The sequence below is a fragment of the Lissotriton helveticus genome, chromosome 3_2, assembly GCF_964261635.1.
Source record: "Lissotriton helveticus chromosome 3_2, aLisHel1.1, whole genome shotgun sequence".
In the NCBI taxonomy this organism is placed as follows: Eukaryota; Metazoa; Chordata; class Amphibia; order Caudata; family Salamandridae; genus Lissotriton; species Lissotriton helveticus.
In genome coordinates this window covers 163714726-163731852 of record NC_136062.1, presented here as the reverse complement: position 1 = coordinate 163731852, position 17127 = coordinate 163714726, and the positions used below count along the sequence as shown (strand labels likewise).

At 44.2% G+C, this 17127-nt stretch overlaps 1 protein-coding gene across 2 annotated transcripts in view; it reads left to right on the top strand.

Annotated features, from left to right (window-relative positions):
* SHF (Src homology 2 domain containing F) overlaps positions 1–7149 on the top strand; it is a 389674-nt gene extending 382525 nt beyond the window's left edge. The window contains exon 6 of one of the 2 annotated variants that reach the window (XM_078684959.1): positions 1714–7149. In XM_078684959.1, the coding sequence (XP_078541085.1) occupies positions 1714–1900 (187 nt within the window). In that variant the 3' untranslated portion in view covers positions 1901–7149. The remainder of the gene's footprint in view (positions 1–1713) is intronic. The other variant, XM_078684958.1, reaches the window with a different exon arrangement.
* Positions 7150–17127: the final 9978 nt, after the last annotated feature.

The window sequence follows — 17127 nt, the reverse complement described above, 5'->3', positions numbered from 1 at the left end:
AGAATTCTGCCTTAAAGTGCATTTTCGCTTCCCTTAGGCCAAACAATCCGGTGAGTTATGAAACTAGGGAGAAAAATATTCGCCCAGTTCGACTACGCAAGTCCCATGATCATTCATGAACACTTCTAAGTCGTCCAGAATTCTCATATTTCTCGGATTCAGCTCAGGATAGGAGATCAAGCCTTTAGTCACCCTACTGGTCCAGGTTAATCACTCTGCTCCACAGCAGAAGGAACAATGGCCTGCCCTAACAAAAAGAGTAAATACCAGTGCTTCATTGAGCATCTGAGGAGGAAGGGGTGGAGAAGAAAATCTATATCTGTTAAATAGTTGACACACTGTACCAGGGAGAAGACAGCCAGTGGCCACTGAACAAAGGAGGACGCCCAGACAACTGAAGCCAGCATAAGAGGGGGCTCCAACATTTAGGTTTTGTGGGGAAAGACCCTGAATTGATGTCAGCTAGGGGTGGAGCTGAGGCTCCAAGAGTAGGCTTGAATGACTTCTTCAACACGCCATCATGAATTGTCCCAGCATGTTGTGCAGGAAGGTTGGGATGGGGTGAAGGGGTACCCTATGATTGGCCATTGCTGTTTGGCTTCTAGAACTTCCCACCAGGAGATTTATGACCTTTTGAGGTTAGGTGACCTTTGACCATTTTGGAATACTGAGTGAGTGTGGCTGCACGACCGATTCAGCTGATTAACCCAGGTGTTGGCAAGGCCCTGGGGTCAGGACAGGCTCATGATTTGCTCATTTGAGGCAAGGGGGCATGAGTGGGACCTCCTACCCCATGGTCCAGGGGCCTTATCTCCATGGGGACGATGTAAGAAAGGAGGTCTAGGATCCCAACCCTGATGATGATGATAAAAGTTACTTGTTCCATGCACAGCTACTCGGAGTGTCCCGGCACTGAGCACTAGGGCACTATGGAGTAACCTAGGGCCTGCGGCACATAGAAATGATGATCTCCGTTACTGAGAAAAATCACTGAGTGGGCAATCATTTATTGAATTTTATTATTGCATGCCAGAGAATGGTGATTACTAGTCCATGCAACCTCCTCTGAGTAGTCCTTGGACTGCTGTGCTTAACTACCTTGAGAGAGTCTACTGCTACAATGTAAGGGGAATTGTGGACCTATTACTTGAGCAAACCTCACATCCTGCACAACTAATAACCTAATGTCCTACAGGTGTACAAAGAGAATGAGAGTGCGTGGATGGTTAGAGACAGTGATGGAAAGCTATGCCTGACATGGTGCCACTAATGTGGTGCCACATATTGAAGACAAAGTGGTGCTGTTAAGTTTTCATGATGGAAATAAGGGGATGGCCCCAAATAAAGTGTCTTGGGTAAGAGAATGTGATGATTGTTGATGGAAAGAAAAACATAATTCTTTGTGAGAGAGAGTTTTTTTCTAAGCAAATAAATGTGCTATTCATGTGGCTCAGATTATTGTCAAAGGTAGGCAGATTGTATCCGAGGAGCGGTGTTCATTGCTTAGGTGACCACATCAAAAACAGATCTCCTCATAAGCCTAGATTCAAGCACTACGCAGTGACTTTGATAATGATTTTCTACAAACAAAATGTGCTACTGTATTTATTGGTCAGCTAGGATTAAATGTTTCATCTTCAGGCCATAGGTTAGTGTATCACAAATGTGTTGATTTAATAGTAAGCTGACTTTTCTTTCTTTCTCTCTGAACAGGAGTAATCAAGGCTTCATGCACATGAAACTCTCCAGAACCAAAGAAAGCAAATACATCCTGGGCCAGAACAGCCTGCCTTTTGACAGCGTACCTGAGATCATCCATCACTACGCCAGCCGCAAGCTGCCCATCAAAGGAGCCGAACACATGTCTCTGCTTTATCCAGTAGCCATCCGAACTTTATAGCTGGTTGATGCTACCATTGGTAAACACTTGCAGGACAGAGGCTAGCTAGTACGTGCTGGGCCTGGCAGCTGTTGAAAAAGCTGAGCATGAGCCAGTGGCAGACAAAAGGACCAGTCTGTTACAATATGTTAAATTATTATGAAACGCCTTGCAGCTCCAAGAGAACTGAAGAACTTGTGGGGCAGTGAAATGAGAGAATTTGAACATGTAGCATTACAGGAAGGCAGTTTCATCATTTCGGACTTTAACCCATGGATCTGGAGTGACTAATCCATAGCTGTTCAAACAATAATATTGCAATACAGTGCCACGGTTTAAGTGCTTGGTAATTTATTTTCCTAGTTCTCCACCTGTATGCTGTAAAATGGTACTCGCAGTTGGGTAGGTTGGTGTCCATATGCCATATACTCCGGAAAGTGCGGTCCACTTGTTTATCCTCAGGCACATAGGACTACAGATAACCTCAAGGTCTTGTCCCTAATTTGGATTTCAACCACCCACCTCGATGATTTCTATTTTGTAATGCTCTTCTGGCCAATATTTTAGTGTTTAGAAAGAACAAACTAGAGATTTTATGGAAAAACAGCTCTGCTTGTTCTCTGAGAATTTAACACAATGTACCTGTGTGCATAAAGTCTAGAACAGCAAGTGTCCATTCAATTTGAATAAACCTTCTGTGTCAAAACTGGTTAGAAATTGCGATGCCAGATATCCTCTGAAAAACGTGGCAGCCCCTGTATATTACAGGTAGCTATCTCTGGTGCAAGAGGTGCCTTTGTACAGCCAGTTGTGGCCATCCTCTCTTGTAACTATCGGATTTTCAGGATATTTGTATTATCAATGAGCGGCACACCCTTTCACTCTGGGGCTAATTTCTGTGCCATCAGGTATATTTCGACAGATTGACCTCACCAAGTTCTACTTAGTGCCAGACACTGTTTTTGAATGATGGTTTCTACCAGCTTGGAGCACCTAAGCTAGGTTGAAGTGTTCAATAATGCTTTGGGATGTTCATGGTATAGGAGGTTTGTGGAGTGTTTTTGTACTGCTGATGTGTGGATCTATGAGGCAATACGACTGTGGTAGTGTATCTGGTCACTGTAGGATGATTTGTGTTTTTTCCCTCTAATCTTAAAACTGTAAACCTCTGTGGAGTGCTTGACCGCAGGCATTCAGGACAATTCTACGTACATATCCTGTGCTGCTAGTTCTCTGCCCATGTTTGGATTTGTAGTATTGGCTAATCACCGGTGAAAGTTTTGAATCGCTTTGGGCTGGAGGAAAGAGTGAAAATGTACTCAAATGATAATATTACAGCCTTGAAGAGACAAATCTTCAAGGCTTTACGAAATTTAGTCAGGTTGGAATAGCATGGAGATCTGAAGGGAGTTTGTTCCCTATCATAGGCGCCAACACAGAGAAGCTCCTATTCCAAGGCGAGCTTTGTTACAGCTGAAAACTTTCAAAAATGAGGAGGAAGATATAAACGGTCAAGAGAGTTCATAGGGATCAACCCTCTGACTATAAATGCAAACTCCCATCCAAATATGGAACTATGTACAGTGCATAATGTGATATATGTGATGCTGTCACTGATAGAGAGCCAATGAAGAGATGCCAGAGGTTTGTGCCATTGTTACTATTAGTAGCAGCCTTTTAAAAAAAAAAATTTACTTTTCAGAGATGGCAATTATTTGGGAAGATCAAAAGTCTAGCATAGTCTATGCTCTAGCCTATTATGGTCTATATAGCAAGCTTGATGCAAAAGAGGACGGTGCACTCACCATGATCCCGTTTTGCTCTGGAAAGTAAGTGCATTGAAAACATAAGTTTGGGCGCCCGCCGAGGGATCAGCTCACATGGGATGGGAATCAAAATGGGCCTGCCACTATATCGGAAGCCTATGTGGGCACATCTGTAAAGAGAATTGGAAATGACTTTCAGTAGAGAGAGAGGCATTCTTTCAGCACACAGACTTGTTTCAGGCAAACATGCATTCTCTCTTTACAGCATAGACTTTCCTTTTGCAGTTTTGTTTTGCAATTACCAGTAAGAACTACGCGATCCGTGATGAACATCCGAACTGCCAATGTTGAATTTTCTCCCAGCCATTTTATAGGGCTACCGTTAAACTACGTGTCCTGTTTCATAGAGTTACGTTTGAGGGAGCTAAGGGATGTTGGCAATGAAATTTAACTACACTGATGGAATAGAATATCAGTTGATAATTTGTCAGTTCACGGTGAACTTTCTCCCTTCCAGGAAAAGCAATTGGCAGTGGAGTGAGCATAGGATGGTTTATTTGGGTCCAAACTATGTCCTCAGGAAAGCCGTGAACAGTTTAGAAACAAAACAATATCCAGTAACAGTTTCCTTGAAACTCCACTATAATATATATGTGTATTTCAGAAGATTTTTATTTTTGTAGAAGATGAAGTGGTGTAAATAACTGTATCTTCTTGTATAACTGCATGTCTTAAGTCACTGGTCTTGGTTTAGGACAGTTTCTTCTTTAGAAAATGTGTTATTTTTCCCCGGTAAATGTTGCTTTTTCACCAAATGCACATATACACACCATTCACGAGCAATTGTAATATTTGTCTCAAAAGGTCAGGTGATGTGATGACTGTGTTAGTTAACTTTGCCACGTAAGTAGAGATGGATAATCGGAGGTGTGTTGCCTGTCTACGGATCAGGCTTTTGAACATGTATTCTTCAGATTTAGGTGGTAAAGTTCCACGGCTGGCTACTCTGCATTTGTTTTTTCTTCAGCTGTAATTTGTTTTAGAGACCGTGAGCGCATGGCGTGCATTTTCTGGTTCCTGACTGTCTTGCTAGCCGCACATTCAGACATGCTGCTGGGAAGCACACTTCCCCACCTCCTGCCTTTTCTTCCCACAACCTACACCTTCGTGCCCCTCTTGATTTTACCTTTCTCGTCGTCCATTCATTTTTTTCACTTCCACTTTTGTTTTCCCCTTTTTCTCTTTATTTAATTTCTTCTATCCCCTTCCTTTCGTTCTCTCAACTTTTTTTCGTCTCCTAAATCTATCTTCTGTTTTCCACTCAATTTGCCCACTTTCACCTATTTTGAATGCCCATTGTCTCTAGCCGGTCGTTTTCTTGTATTTTCCCTCTTCCTCTTTTAAGATACCCTTCTTCCTCTACTTTTATCCCAATTCGTCTTCTCACTTCCATTTTCTCCTTTTCTCCATCCTTTCACTTCTGCCCTTTTTATTCACGGCTCTTCCATTTTACTTTTCCTTCCTTTTACTGCAGTTTTCCTAGTTCCACTTCTGCCCTTCTAATTAACTTATCGCTTATCCTATGTCTTTTACCTCCAGCTCCCCTCTTTTCTTCTCCCTCTTGCCCTCCCATGCCATGGTTCTCTCCTAGTATCACCTAGTGGCTGTGTGCTCGCACACGTATACACATCCATTTAGTATATCTTGAGGTGTTTAAGAGAAAGACTGATGTAAATCAAACAAACCGTGCACAAACTAGCCACGTGGTTTAGGCTTAACAATCTAACGTTGCCGATTGTATGGTTTTAAAGTAGAATTATCACTCATAACAGACCTCCTTCAGCCTCCTCTCTCTTACTCAGCCTTCACACTAACCTATTTTTAAGTGTGCTAAAGTCTTTGAAAGAGCCCATCGCGCATTCGTTCTTGTCCAGCTGTACCTATCCCTGACATGAGTAAATATGTCTGCTCCCTCTGGGGGTGAAGAGAGGGGTGCTTGTCAATTCTAAGGGAAGAGCCAACAACACAGTGTACATAGTGACTGTGTTTACCAGTATTCTCAAAGATGTATTTCTCCTTCCTCAGGAAATGTTATGATGGTGTAGGCGGAGACTGGGGTGTTTTAAGTCAAATCTTCCTGGAAGTGAAGTTCTGCGGTGGCATTAATAAGCAATAATGTACAGAGTTAATGGAGACCTACTAGCAGATTGTGTCTTATTTGGGTGGGCAACTTGTCATCAGCAATGTTCTGCAGCATTGGTGTGCAGTGAATGAATGAACCAGCATTAATAAAGCGCACAGCTGCTCAACAGTGTCTTGCCGCTAACGGGTAACTCTCCACTACCACCCATGACACACTTAGTTGCAGAATAGCCATGTTTTTAATTGGTGCCTGAACATGGAGAATTCCACAGTGGCTTTGACAACCTTATGAAGTTAGTTCCAAGTTTGGGCTCCCAGGAACATGAAAGATCCCCCTCCAGTGGTGTATTACAGCTCAGTGTCAGAGCTTTGGCATCTGCTTTCTGTTTGTCTTTAGTGATCCATTTTGGTGGATGAGTGGATGGGGCCCATGCATTGGCCTATGTATGGTGTTGACCATTTTGTAGTTGAGTAATGATCACCATCACTGCCACGGTTACTGAGGTGGTGCAAAATGTTTTCCAGCCAATAAAATACCCTTCAACCTCTTTAAAACTGCAGGTATATTAGCTTTTATCAGACGCTGGGAGGTGGCAGGGCAACAATTAGAATTTTTAAGTCTGAAGACTTAAGGTGGTTGTGTTCAAAATTAGCAAAATAGCATGATCTGTACAAGTGCCCTACAAACTGAGCTAGCTAGCTCAGTAAATAGAAAGCCAAATGCCTAGCTTTTCACCAAGAAAATCATTTCTTGTACCTTTGTTTTTCCCTCTTTAGAATCCCTTTTACCATTGAATCTCTCTGGCCCCAATATGTACAAGGAGACACATATAGCCTTAGGTTGGCTTTGGGACAGCAAATACTAGATTTTTCCCTAGTTGTAAGTAATCTCATTAACGTTTTTGGGAAGGACTGCACACCTTGACTAGCAGAGGGGCCTGTCCCAGGGCACCTCGTACACGTCATCATTAGGGCACACTATTCTCTGTAAAAAAAAAACATGCACTGACATGCACTCTAAAGGCTGACATCTGCTTGGTGAGGATACGTAGCTACCTGGGTAACAGTATAAAAGAGAACATGACAGGGTTGGCCACTAAATATATTCCAACTTGATGTTTTAATCTTGAAGTGTGAATTATATTGACAGTTGCACTTCATGTACCCCTCGCTTACCTGTTGTCCGACTCCAAACTGTCCGCATCACGATGAATGACTGGCTGAAGTGTTGGGTTGCACATGTCTGTTGACTCCGATATCAAAGGTCCCCTGCCTCAGCACTTGCCTTGTTAAAAACGTGTTTATTTTATTTTTGCATTTGTAAACTTTGGCCTGTTTCAATAAAACTGTCTATTTAATGTACTGTATTTGAAGACATTTTTTATTTGATCTCCTAATGAAGCTGTGTTGCTATGCCTTCTTCTGTATTACTTGCTGACGGTCTAGTGTAGAGCGGGCAAGGATGCCAGCACTACCACCCCCGCTCTTGCATTCTTTCCACTTTCTACCATGAGCCTAAATGTTTTCTTCCAAATCCCAGAAAACCCTTTACCCAGCTTTTTATCTGGGACCGCTTCAGCATCATCCAAGATGTGCTACTTATAGGTGACCATGTCCACGTATTTTGTACTTACGGCTGGTCCTAGCCCCCAACCCACCTTCTGGTATTTGCTCAAGCACCCTTGAAAATGTAAACAAATATATAGTTTATGATGAATACTTCTCACCACTTGTGAATATTCCCCTGGCATCAGTTTACTAAAGAAAATTCAAAAGCAGTTCTCCTGCCTACTGTTAGGTGGAGTTGTGCAGCTCTGCACCTACCTCATTACTCTCTAGAAGTGATGAGCAGAGTCTGATAAAAGTGCCACCCATGTGTGCTAAAGTCAATAAATTTTTTTCCGCAGCTTCAAATCCTGATCCAGAGCTCTACTCCTTTTGTTATTAAGAGATTGTCTTTACTTTTTTTTTTGCAAGACTTAAGATGACCGTGATTAAGCGTTGTAGAGACTGTTTGTTGCAAACAGATGTAAGTGACAGATCCCCACCAGGTATGTCTCTGGTGCTTGGGGTCAGAGCTCGACTCTAGGACGTGTGATGACTGCACCCAAACTCGCTTTACTGCTGCCACTGTCTTTTTGCCACCACTTGCTGCCACTTGCTGTTTCCCCTGCCCTGCTGCCTCAGAACAGTCCGTGGGGACTGCAACGATCATCGCGGCACTAGTGACTCCGTTTCCCAGAGTTCCGGTGGCGCTGGAAAGAAGCATCATCACACAGCGCCAGGAGGCGCTTTAAAATCGGCGTGAGACTCCCGCAGAGCGGGTCCCAAACTCGCTTTACTGCCGCCACTGTCTTTTTGTCACCACTTGCTACCACTTGCTGTTTGCCCTGCCCTGCCGCCTCAGAACAGTCCGTGGGGACTGCAACAATCATCGCGGCGCTAGGGACTCAGTTTCCCAGAGTCCTGGTGGCGCCGGAAAGAAGCGTCATCACACAGTGCCAGGAGGCGCTTTAAAATCGGCGTGGGGCTCCCATCCGCACCCGTCAGGGGCCGGAAGAGGCTGGGCTGAGCCACCCCCCTTACGTTTGCAATTGGAGCCCCAGTGTACCGCGGTTTCGGAAGATACTGGGAAGAAGTCCTGTGTATTGGCCTGTACTCTTACAGGGGATACTCATCAATAGTCATAAGCAGTGAATTATCCCCGCCCATGTGCGGGACCCCGGAGCTTATATATATATATATATATATAGATATAGATATATATATATATATATATATATATATATATATATATATATATATATATATATATATATATATATATATATATGCACCAAGCTCCCGGAGACCAGGAAAAGAAGGGTCGCACACGCCAAAGGATTCCGTTTCTTCAAGGTTACTTTTTAATTCTTAATTTTGCATGTTATCGGTTCACTCGGCAGGACAAAGCAAAACCTGACGCGTTTCGCAGCAGCCGCTGCTTGATCACGGTAACTTACAAACAAACAGTTACTATTGGTTTACATACGTTTGAAAAGGTATTACATCATTTCCTGCAGCATTTTGGTCTATACAAGCCCATAAGCTTTATGGGACATGTAGTTTATATATTTTGACCAATCTAAAAAAAGGGTGCAAATTTACAAAACCATCTCGGGTATTGTTTCAGTTAAAGTTTTTCCTTTTTTATATATATATAAAAAATGCAGTGTAGTTGACCCCATTTGTTTTTAGTATGATTTCAGATATAACAACATTGGTTCTCTTTTTTGTGCACAGATTATTTAAACATTTTAATCAATTATGTTTGCTGTTGCATAGTAGTTCTATCAAAAAATCACTAAAGGTGCACATAAAGTTCCTCCGACTGGTTTAAACCAAAAGGGGTCATTGTTCTGAATTTTAAGATATGTCGAGATTCCTTCTGACGGAGTAATTTTTCCAAATTTCCTCCCCGTTTATTGTCTATGACTTGATCAATGCCATAAAATTTCAAAGTTTTCCAATCCCCATTATGGACCAATTCCATGTGTCTGGCTATGGAGTTGTTTTTGTCCTTGTGTGTGGTGGCACGAGTGTGTTCTAAAATTCTCTTTTTTAACTCACATGTCGTGCTCCCTATATATTTCAGACTGCACGGGCATTCTACAATGTACACCACATATCTGCTTTTGCAGCTGATCAGGTTTGGAATTTTCCACATCTTTTTATTGGCCATTTGGATTTCCAGAGTAGGTTTGGCTATTAAACAGACCTTGCAATTGTAGCATTTGATGAAGCCTTTAGTTTGTAACCAGTCTTTGCTTTTATTCTGGGTGTCAAGATGACTGTGCACTAGGTAATCTTTGAGATTCCTTGCTCTCCGGTATGTTACTATGGGGTGATCCCCTATCATCTTTCCAATGGTGCCATCTAATTTTAGAATTTTCCAATTTTTTTGAGAATCAAGTTTACCATTTTAGAATTCTGGGTATAGTCTGTTATAAATCTTATCTCTGTTGTTTTTTTTATAGTTTTGGTTTTGATTTTCAGACAATCACTTCGTGTGTTTGCATTTGCCTTCTTCCAACCACTATTTATCGTGCCAGTATTGTATTGCCGATTTTTAAATCTTTTTGCGGTGTTTGTACTGTTTCAGCCACTCATCTTCCTCACTGCAAATTCTGCGAATTCGAAGAAATTCGCCATATGGTATGCTTTGAATTAATGATCTTTGGTGGAAGCTGTCAGCTTGTAGGGTGGCATTGGTGGCAGTTGTTTTGCGATGTAGAGTTGTTTGAATTTTGTTGTCCTTTATATAAATCTTTGTGTCCAGGAATATAGCTTCAGTTTTGTTTATTTGATAAGTGAATTTTAGAGTTTCTATACTCGTATTCAGTATTTCAGGGGCAAACAGCCAGAAAATAACTTAGCCATACTTGTATAGTAACACATTACTTAAGAAAACTTGTACTAGAGACCATACACCCAAATGGCTTCATACAAGAATTTCTTTATTTTCCAGAACAAGGAAAAAAACACAAGTTTTTGAAGGCAGTTTGGCCCATAGGCTGCATAGGAATTACGGTCCTGGGACAGAAAAGAAAACTGGCACCTCGCCTTTAAGACTTCGAAGAATCTAGGTACTTTGCCTTTAACAACATCAGAGAGCCCTATGCTCCCAGCATGCACCACAGGTGACAGTTAGGTCAGTTCTTTTTTCCGGCTCCTTCTGTGAGGATCCGGGAGCTTTAGCTCGACAGCTTTTAGACTTTTTAGTCAGAAATTGTTAATTTTCTTGCTGTTTAGCATTTCTCCTGTGCTGGAAGAAGATTTTTCTTCTTTTTCTGACAGAAACTTGTCATCTTTTTCTGACAAAATGCCAGCTCTCTTCAGAAATTGTCCATCTTCTGGAAAAAAGATGGCTAGATCAGATCCACACTCTGTGTGTATCGCCTGTCTTCCTTCTTCTCATAAGGTGGACTCTTGTTATCATTGCCAGAAGTTTTCTTCAAGAACACTTCGTGATCGAGAGAGGATTCGGCTTCAGGTGTTGATGGAGAGAGGAAAAACACTTCCAGAAAGTGGCCTTGGGGATCAAGAGCCCTCCTCTCATCAAAAACATCGACACCTTCTGTAGTCTGCCTCTACTACGTCGAGAAAAAGGAAGATTTCAGCTTGTTCGCGTCGGTGTCGCAGCCGCCGTAGAAGAAAAGGCCTGAACAGTCTCCGACGTCGAGACGGCGTAAGTCTCCGTCGTCGAGAAAGGCCTCGACGTCGAAGCGTCCTGCATCAGAACCGAGGTATGGCCAAGATGTGGGTTTATCGACGTCGAAACATGCATCGTCGTCTAGAGCCGCATCGACGTCGAGACGCTCTCCGTTACCTCATCGTAGGTCGACGTCAAGAAGCTTGCCGACGTCAAAGAGACACGAAGACCGGTCGACGACAGGAGTAAGACACCATTCGACGTCGATCACCACGGCGTTCAAAGTCGAAGTCTCCACGGCGTCGACAGCGTTCGAGGTCAAGATCTCTGCGACGTCATGCCAAATCGACGTCGAGGTCTCCTGTGAAGACGTCGCAATCTGCACAGCCCTTGACTCCTACAGGGCATCATCGTGGTTCGACGTTGAGGGAGGGACAGTTGTCCACGTCGAGGCCATCGGCGTCGAGGGACAAGAACATGCTGGGGCCTCGGAGGAGGTTGCCGGTGCATCTCGTTCTCCCTCCAGATCTTCGTCACCTGAACTTAGTATTGTGCAGATTTCACCGGAGGGCTCTCCGGAAGTTAGTGAAGAACCTCGGCGGAAGAAGGCTAAGTCCATCAGCAGTATTGGTTCGGACTACTCCCGTACCTACTCTCCTTCTCCTCTCTCAAAGTCTCCAGTTCGAACGCCTTGGAGATCTCCACGAAGGTCGAGGACACCCACTGTGGTATCTTCAAGAAGAAGAACTCCACCAAGATCACGCTCTCCATGATCCCGTTGGAGGCATTCAAGGGACAGATCTAGATCCTTGCATTCTTCTTCAAGGAGGAGTCCTCGAAGACCTCGCACTTGGTCTACTTCATCTACCAAGTCCTCTAGGAGAGATTACTCTCCTACTTGTACTTCTACACCTCCATCACGGGTTTCACCTGTGGACGATCTCACTACCTTCAATGAGGTGTTATGTCGAGGAGCAAGCAAATTAAATATAGCGATGTCGGTCCCTAAGGTATCCACCACAGTGATCTTTGAGACTCTACATCACCATTCCTCAGCAAGGCCTTTACTTCCACTTGTTCCTGGCATTATTGATCTTGCCACTCAGACTTTTCTTACTCCTGCAACAGTGGGGTCTGTGCCTTCGCGAATAGCTAAGAAGTATAAGGCTCCTGATCAGGACCCATTATTCCTTCGTTCAGATCCTCCCCCAGATTCCATCATTGTGGCAGCGGCGAGGAAAATGCAGTCATCGATAACTTCATCCTCAGCTCCTCCTGATAAAGACAGCAAAGTGATGGATTCCATGGGCAGAAAAATATGCAACACATCGGCCTCTTTTATGAAGGTATCCAGTGCGTCGGCTCTATTGGGACGATACAACAGGTCCTTATGGGATTCCCTGGGTCGTTTTGTTGACAAGCTTCCTAAAGAAGATCAACAAGATTTTCGAGAAATCTTGCAGGAAGGAGGTCTTGTCGCTAACCAAATGATTAGCACTTCAGCGGGTGGGGCTGATTTGGCTGCTCACGGATACGCTCATGGTATCTGTTCAAGACGGGCTGCATGGCTACGACTAACAGGCCTTAAACCAGAAGTACAGCGAAAAATCACTAACTTGCCGTTTAATGGTGGTTCTCTCTTCGGTCCTCATGCGGACGAGGAGATGAAAAAAATGAAAGCGGAATTGGACACAGTTAAGGCGGTAGGTCTCGAAAAGAAGAAAGACTTATGCAAACGTTTTCGTCCCAATGATAAATGTCAATTCCAACAGAAAGGTCAATCGAACCAGTGGTCGTCGCAAGGTCAACAGCAGCAGCAAAGGTCTCATTTCCAAGAGAGACGTCCAGGGAGAGGAAGAGGCAACAATAGACAATATGCCTCTACCTCAAAGCAACCAGCGAAACAATGAGCAGTTACTTCCTCTAAACGTGTTGTTCACTCCGGTAGGAGGAAGTATTGTTGGTTTTCTGGAGGAGTGTCGCAAGATACCAAACGACAAGTGGGTGCTAAATATTGTAGAAAATGGATATCTCCTACGTTTCAAGACTCCTCCTCCTTCCATCCCTCTGAGGGCTCTCGGAACGTGTCATCCCATACTTCTAAAGGAGGTACGCAGTCTTCTAGAAAAAGAAGCCATAGAACGTGTCCCAATTAATCAGAAGCGCCGGGGCATAGACTCTCGCTACTTCCTGGTCGAGAAAAAGGGTCCCTCTGTGGAGTACAGGTCTATTCTGGATCTTTGCATCTTAAACCAGATACATAAGAAAGGAAAAGTTCCGGATGCTGGCTCTACACCAGATCTTTCCACATTTACATCAAGGAGACTGGATGTCCTCCATACATTTGCAGGACGCTTATTTCTACATTCCAGTGTCCAGGAAGCATCGAACTTTTCTCAGTTTTCAAGTGGCTCGGCATCATTATCAGTTTCTAGTTCTGCCATTTGGACTCAAGTCAGCACCAAGAACGTTTTCAAAGTGCATGGCAGTGGTGGCAGCTTTTCTGCGCAAACGAGGAATTTTCATTTACCCATACCTCGACGACTGGCTTATGAAGAGTTCCACTCCATCTCTTCTTCAGTCGCATCTGTCTGTCACTCTTCACATTCTGTACAACCTGGGTCTTCGAGTCAATTACAAGAAAATCGATTCTCAACACCACTCGGAACATTCACTATCTGGGAGCGTCCCTGGACACCGTGGAAGGAAACGTGTGTCCTTCGGAGGAGAGGTTCATATCTATCAGGAAGAAGTCTCAAGAGCTTCTTCAGACTCTTCTCCCTAGGATCAGGCAAGTGTCCTCTCTCCTAGGGTCCATGGCCTCGTGCATCTTCATTGTCCCCAATGCGTGATTGCACATGCGTCCTCTTCAGCAGGCTCTGGAGGACCAGAGGGCGCAGGCTTCAGGGAAGTGGGAGAATCAAATTGCACTTCCGCAATCTGCCAAGGACTCTATCATGTAGTGGACAAGGAGAGCGAATCTTCTGCAAGGGGTTCCTTTTCTCCAAAAGACTCCTACACCAACTATCGTGACAGACGCCTCACTGCAGGGCTAGGGTGGCCATATGGATCACCTCCAAGTGCAAGGTCGGTGGTCGGACACGGAGAAGGGTTATCATATCAACTTCCTAGAACTGAGAGCGGTCAAGCTGGCTCTCAAATCCTTCTTCCCTCCTGTGAGATCCAACTCCCTCTTGGTTCAGACAGACAACACCACGTCAATGTTTTACCTGAACAAGCAGGCACCAGTTCCAGAATTCTGTCCTAGGAGGCGCAAGCAATTTGGAAGTGGTTATCACCAAATTCTACAAGACCAAATCCAGGATGATACTGATAGCTCCGGAGTGGCCGCGCCAGTGGTGTTACCCGTACCTTCTGCAGCTCTCCCAAGTTCCACCTCCGAGGTTGCCTTGTCATCCGGACCTGCTGTCCAAGAGTCAAGGGAGAGTGTTCCATCCTGCCTTCCCTCGCTGCGGCTGACAGCATGGCTCCTGAATTCTTGCAGTTTGGGCATTTAGACTTACCAGATGACTGTATGATCATCCTCAAGGAGGCTAAAAGACCTTCCACTAGAGCTTCCTACGCTTTCAAATGAAAGTGTTTCTACATCTGGTGTTTGAATAATGGACATGACCCAGTCTCTGGTCAGGAACAAGTCATACTGCCATATTTGTTATATCTGGCTAAGTCGTGGCTGCAATTTTCCTCCATCAAGGTACACTTAGCAGCCATCACAGCGTACAGAAAGTCCCCTACACAGGGCTCTTTCTTTAAGATGCCAGTGGTAAAGGATTTTTTAGGACTAAAAAAGGTGTATCCACCAGTGCGAGCGCCTTCTCCTCCATGGGAGCTCAATGTGGTCTTGACCAAACTGATGGGAACACCTTTTGAACTGATACATAAGTCTTCTTTGCAGCACTTATCTTGGAAAGTGGCCTTCTTGGTCGCAATTACTTCTGTTCGCAGAGTAAGTGAATTGCAAGCTCTGTGCTGTAAGGAACCCTACACAGTATGTCATGAAAAATGGGTGGTTCTTAAAACTCGCCCTAGTTTTCTGCCAAAGGTGGTGTCAGAGTTCCACATCAATCAGGGAATCACACTACCTACTTTCTTTCCCAATCCCTCTACGCCCCTGAAAGGGCCTTACATTCTTTAGACCTTAAGAGGGTGTTGAAGTTCTACCTAGATAAAACTAAAGGTATTAGAAAGACGGACGGACAGATTATTTGTCAATTATGGTCCTATTAATACGGGCTTAGCAGCCTCTAAGTGGTCCATCTCAAGAAGGATAGTTTCTTGTATTTCCTTGACTTATCAGTTAGCTAATAAAGTTCTTCAAGGAAGACCTAGAGCTCACTCAACCAGAGGAAAGGCCTCAACTACGGCTCTCCTCAGAAATGTGCCCATAGCAGAAATTTGCAAAGCAGCCACATGGCGGTCTGTTCATACTTTTTCTCGCCATTACTGCTTAGATAGCATCTCTGAGGAATCTGTTTGGTTGATTATTGGTACCTATTACTTTAAGATTAGTTTTATTTGTAGTGCTACATTGCTAGTCCGCGAAGTGTGGAGTATGGGCTTGCTATTCTATTCACTGCTTATGACTATTGATGAGTATCCCCTGGAAGAGAAGGATAAGTTACTTACCTGTAATCCTGGTTCTCTTCCAGGGGTATACTCATCAAAGTCATAAGCACCCTGCCCTCCTCCCCGGTCTAGCAATGTTTAGTACTGGTTTTAAATTATAATTTACTCGCCTTTACAAAAAGAACTGACCTAACTGTCACCTGTGGTGCATGCTGGGAGCATAGGGCTCTCTGAGGTTCTTAAAGGCAAAGTACCTAGATTCTTGGAAGTCTTAAGGGCAAGGTGCCAGTTTTCTTTTCTGTCTCAGTAATTCCTATGCAGCCTATGGGCCAAACTGCCTTCAAAAACTTGTGTTTTTTTCCTTGTTCTGGAAAATAAAGAAATTCTTGTATGAAGCCATTTGGGTGTATGGTCTCTAGTACAAGTTTTCTTAAGTAATGTGTTACTATACAAGTATGACTAAGTTATTTTCTGGCTGTTTGCCCCTGTTTTAGTTGTTTTTTTATAAGGCTGCATAGTTATTTATTATATTTATATATATATATTGTCATAAGCTCCGGGGTCCCGCACATGGGCGAGGATAATTCACTGCTTATGACTTTGATGAGTATACCTTTGCAAGAGAACCAGGATTACAGGTAAGTAATTTATCCATACCATCAATTAGCTGCCCCGCATTACATCACCCAGCGCCAGGAGGCGGCCAAAGAGCTACTTCTTGACTCCAAGGACCCAGGATATCCCAGGGCCCACGGGACTGAGCCACAACAGAACTCTATTAGCCATCAAGGTACTGATCATTGTAGTTTTGCCCCTTTCTATTTTTTTCATCCAGTTACAGATAAATAGAAGCCTCTATTTTCTAGGATGAGCAAGCGCGAGGCTACAAGCTCTGTGGTGGTGGTGGGGGGGGGGCTTTCCTATCAAGAGCGGAGTCTCTTTAATTCATGAAATTCAGCTGACAGAGAAGAGACTCTCGTTGGACATGATTGTAGAACGTAAGCGATCCTCCATGGGCAATGTTGGGATCCCCCCCAGGTCAATCTAACTCGACAACTGGTAACACTACAAAGGCTGTAATTCATGCCGCTCCCTTGTCACAGGGGGCGGATTTGTCTACACAATTCAGCGATTTAACAGTTGTCAATTTAAGTCAGCCACAGATGTTTACAGAAGAGATGGAGGGGCACTCCGATCTTATTTCCCTGTCACCCGATTGGGCAGGGATGGGGGAAGGAGAGCACGCGCCAGTTGCAGATCCACTAGGCTCAGAAATTACCTCAAGGGAATGCGGAGAGGTGGTCACCTAATCAAAAAAGGTGCTGAAAGCCATGGGCACACTAATCATTGCCCCCTCTCCCCCCGCCCCCTCTAGCTGACTCCCAAGACCCCAGTTAATCGACCGGGGGGGGAGGAAGGGGGCACCATGTGTCCAAACCCAAACAGAGGGGTGCGGCCAAAGCGAGCAGGGCCAAAGAAGCAGGGGGGCCCGTAGTTATCTCTCAGTGCCAAAATTGTGGGGAGGCAGAGATGAACCGGGGAGCGGATAAAGTACTGTGGTC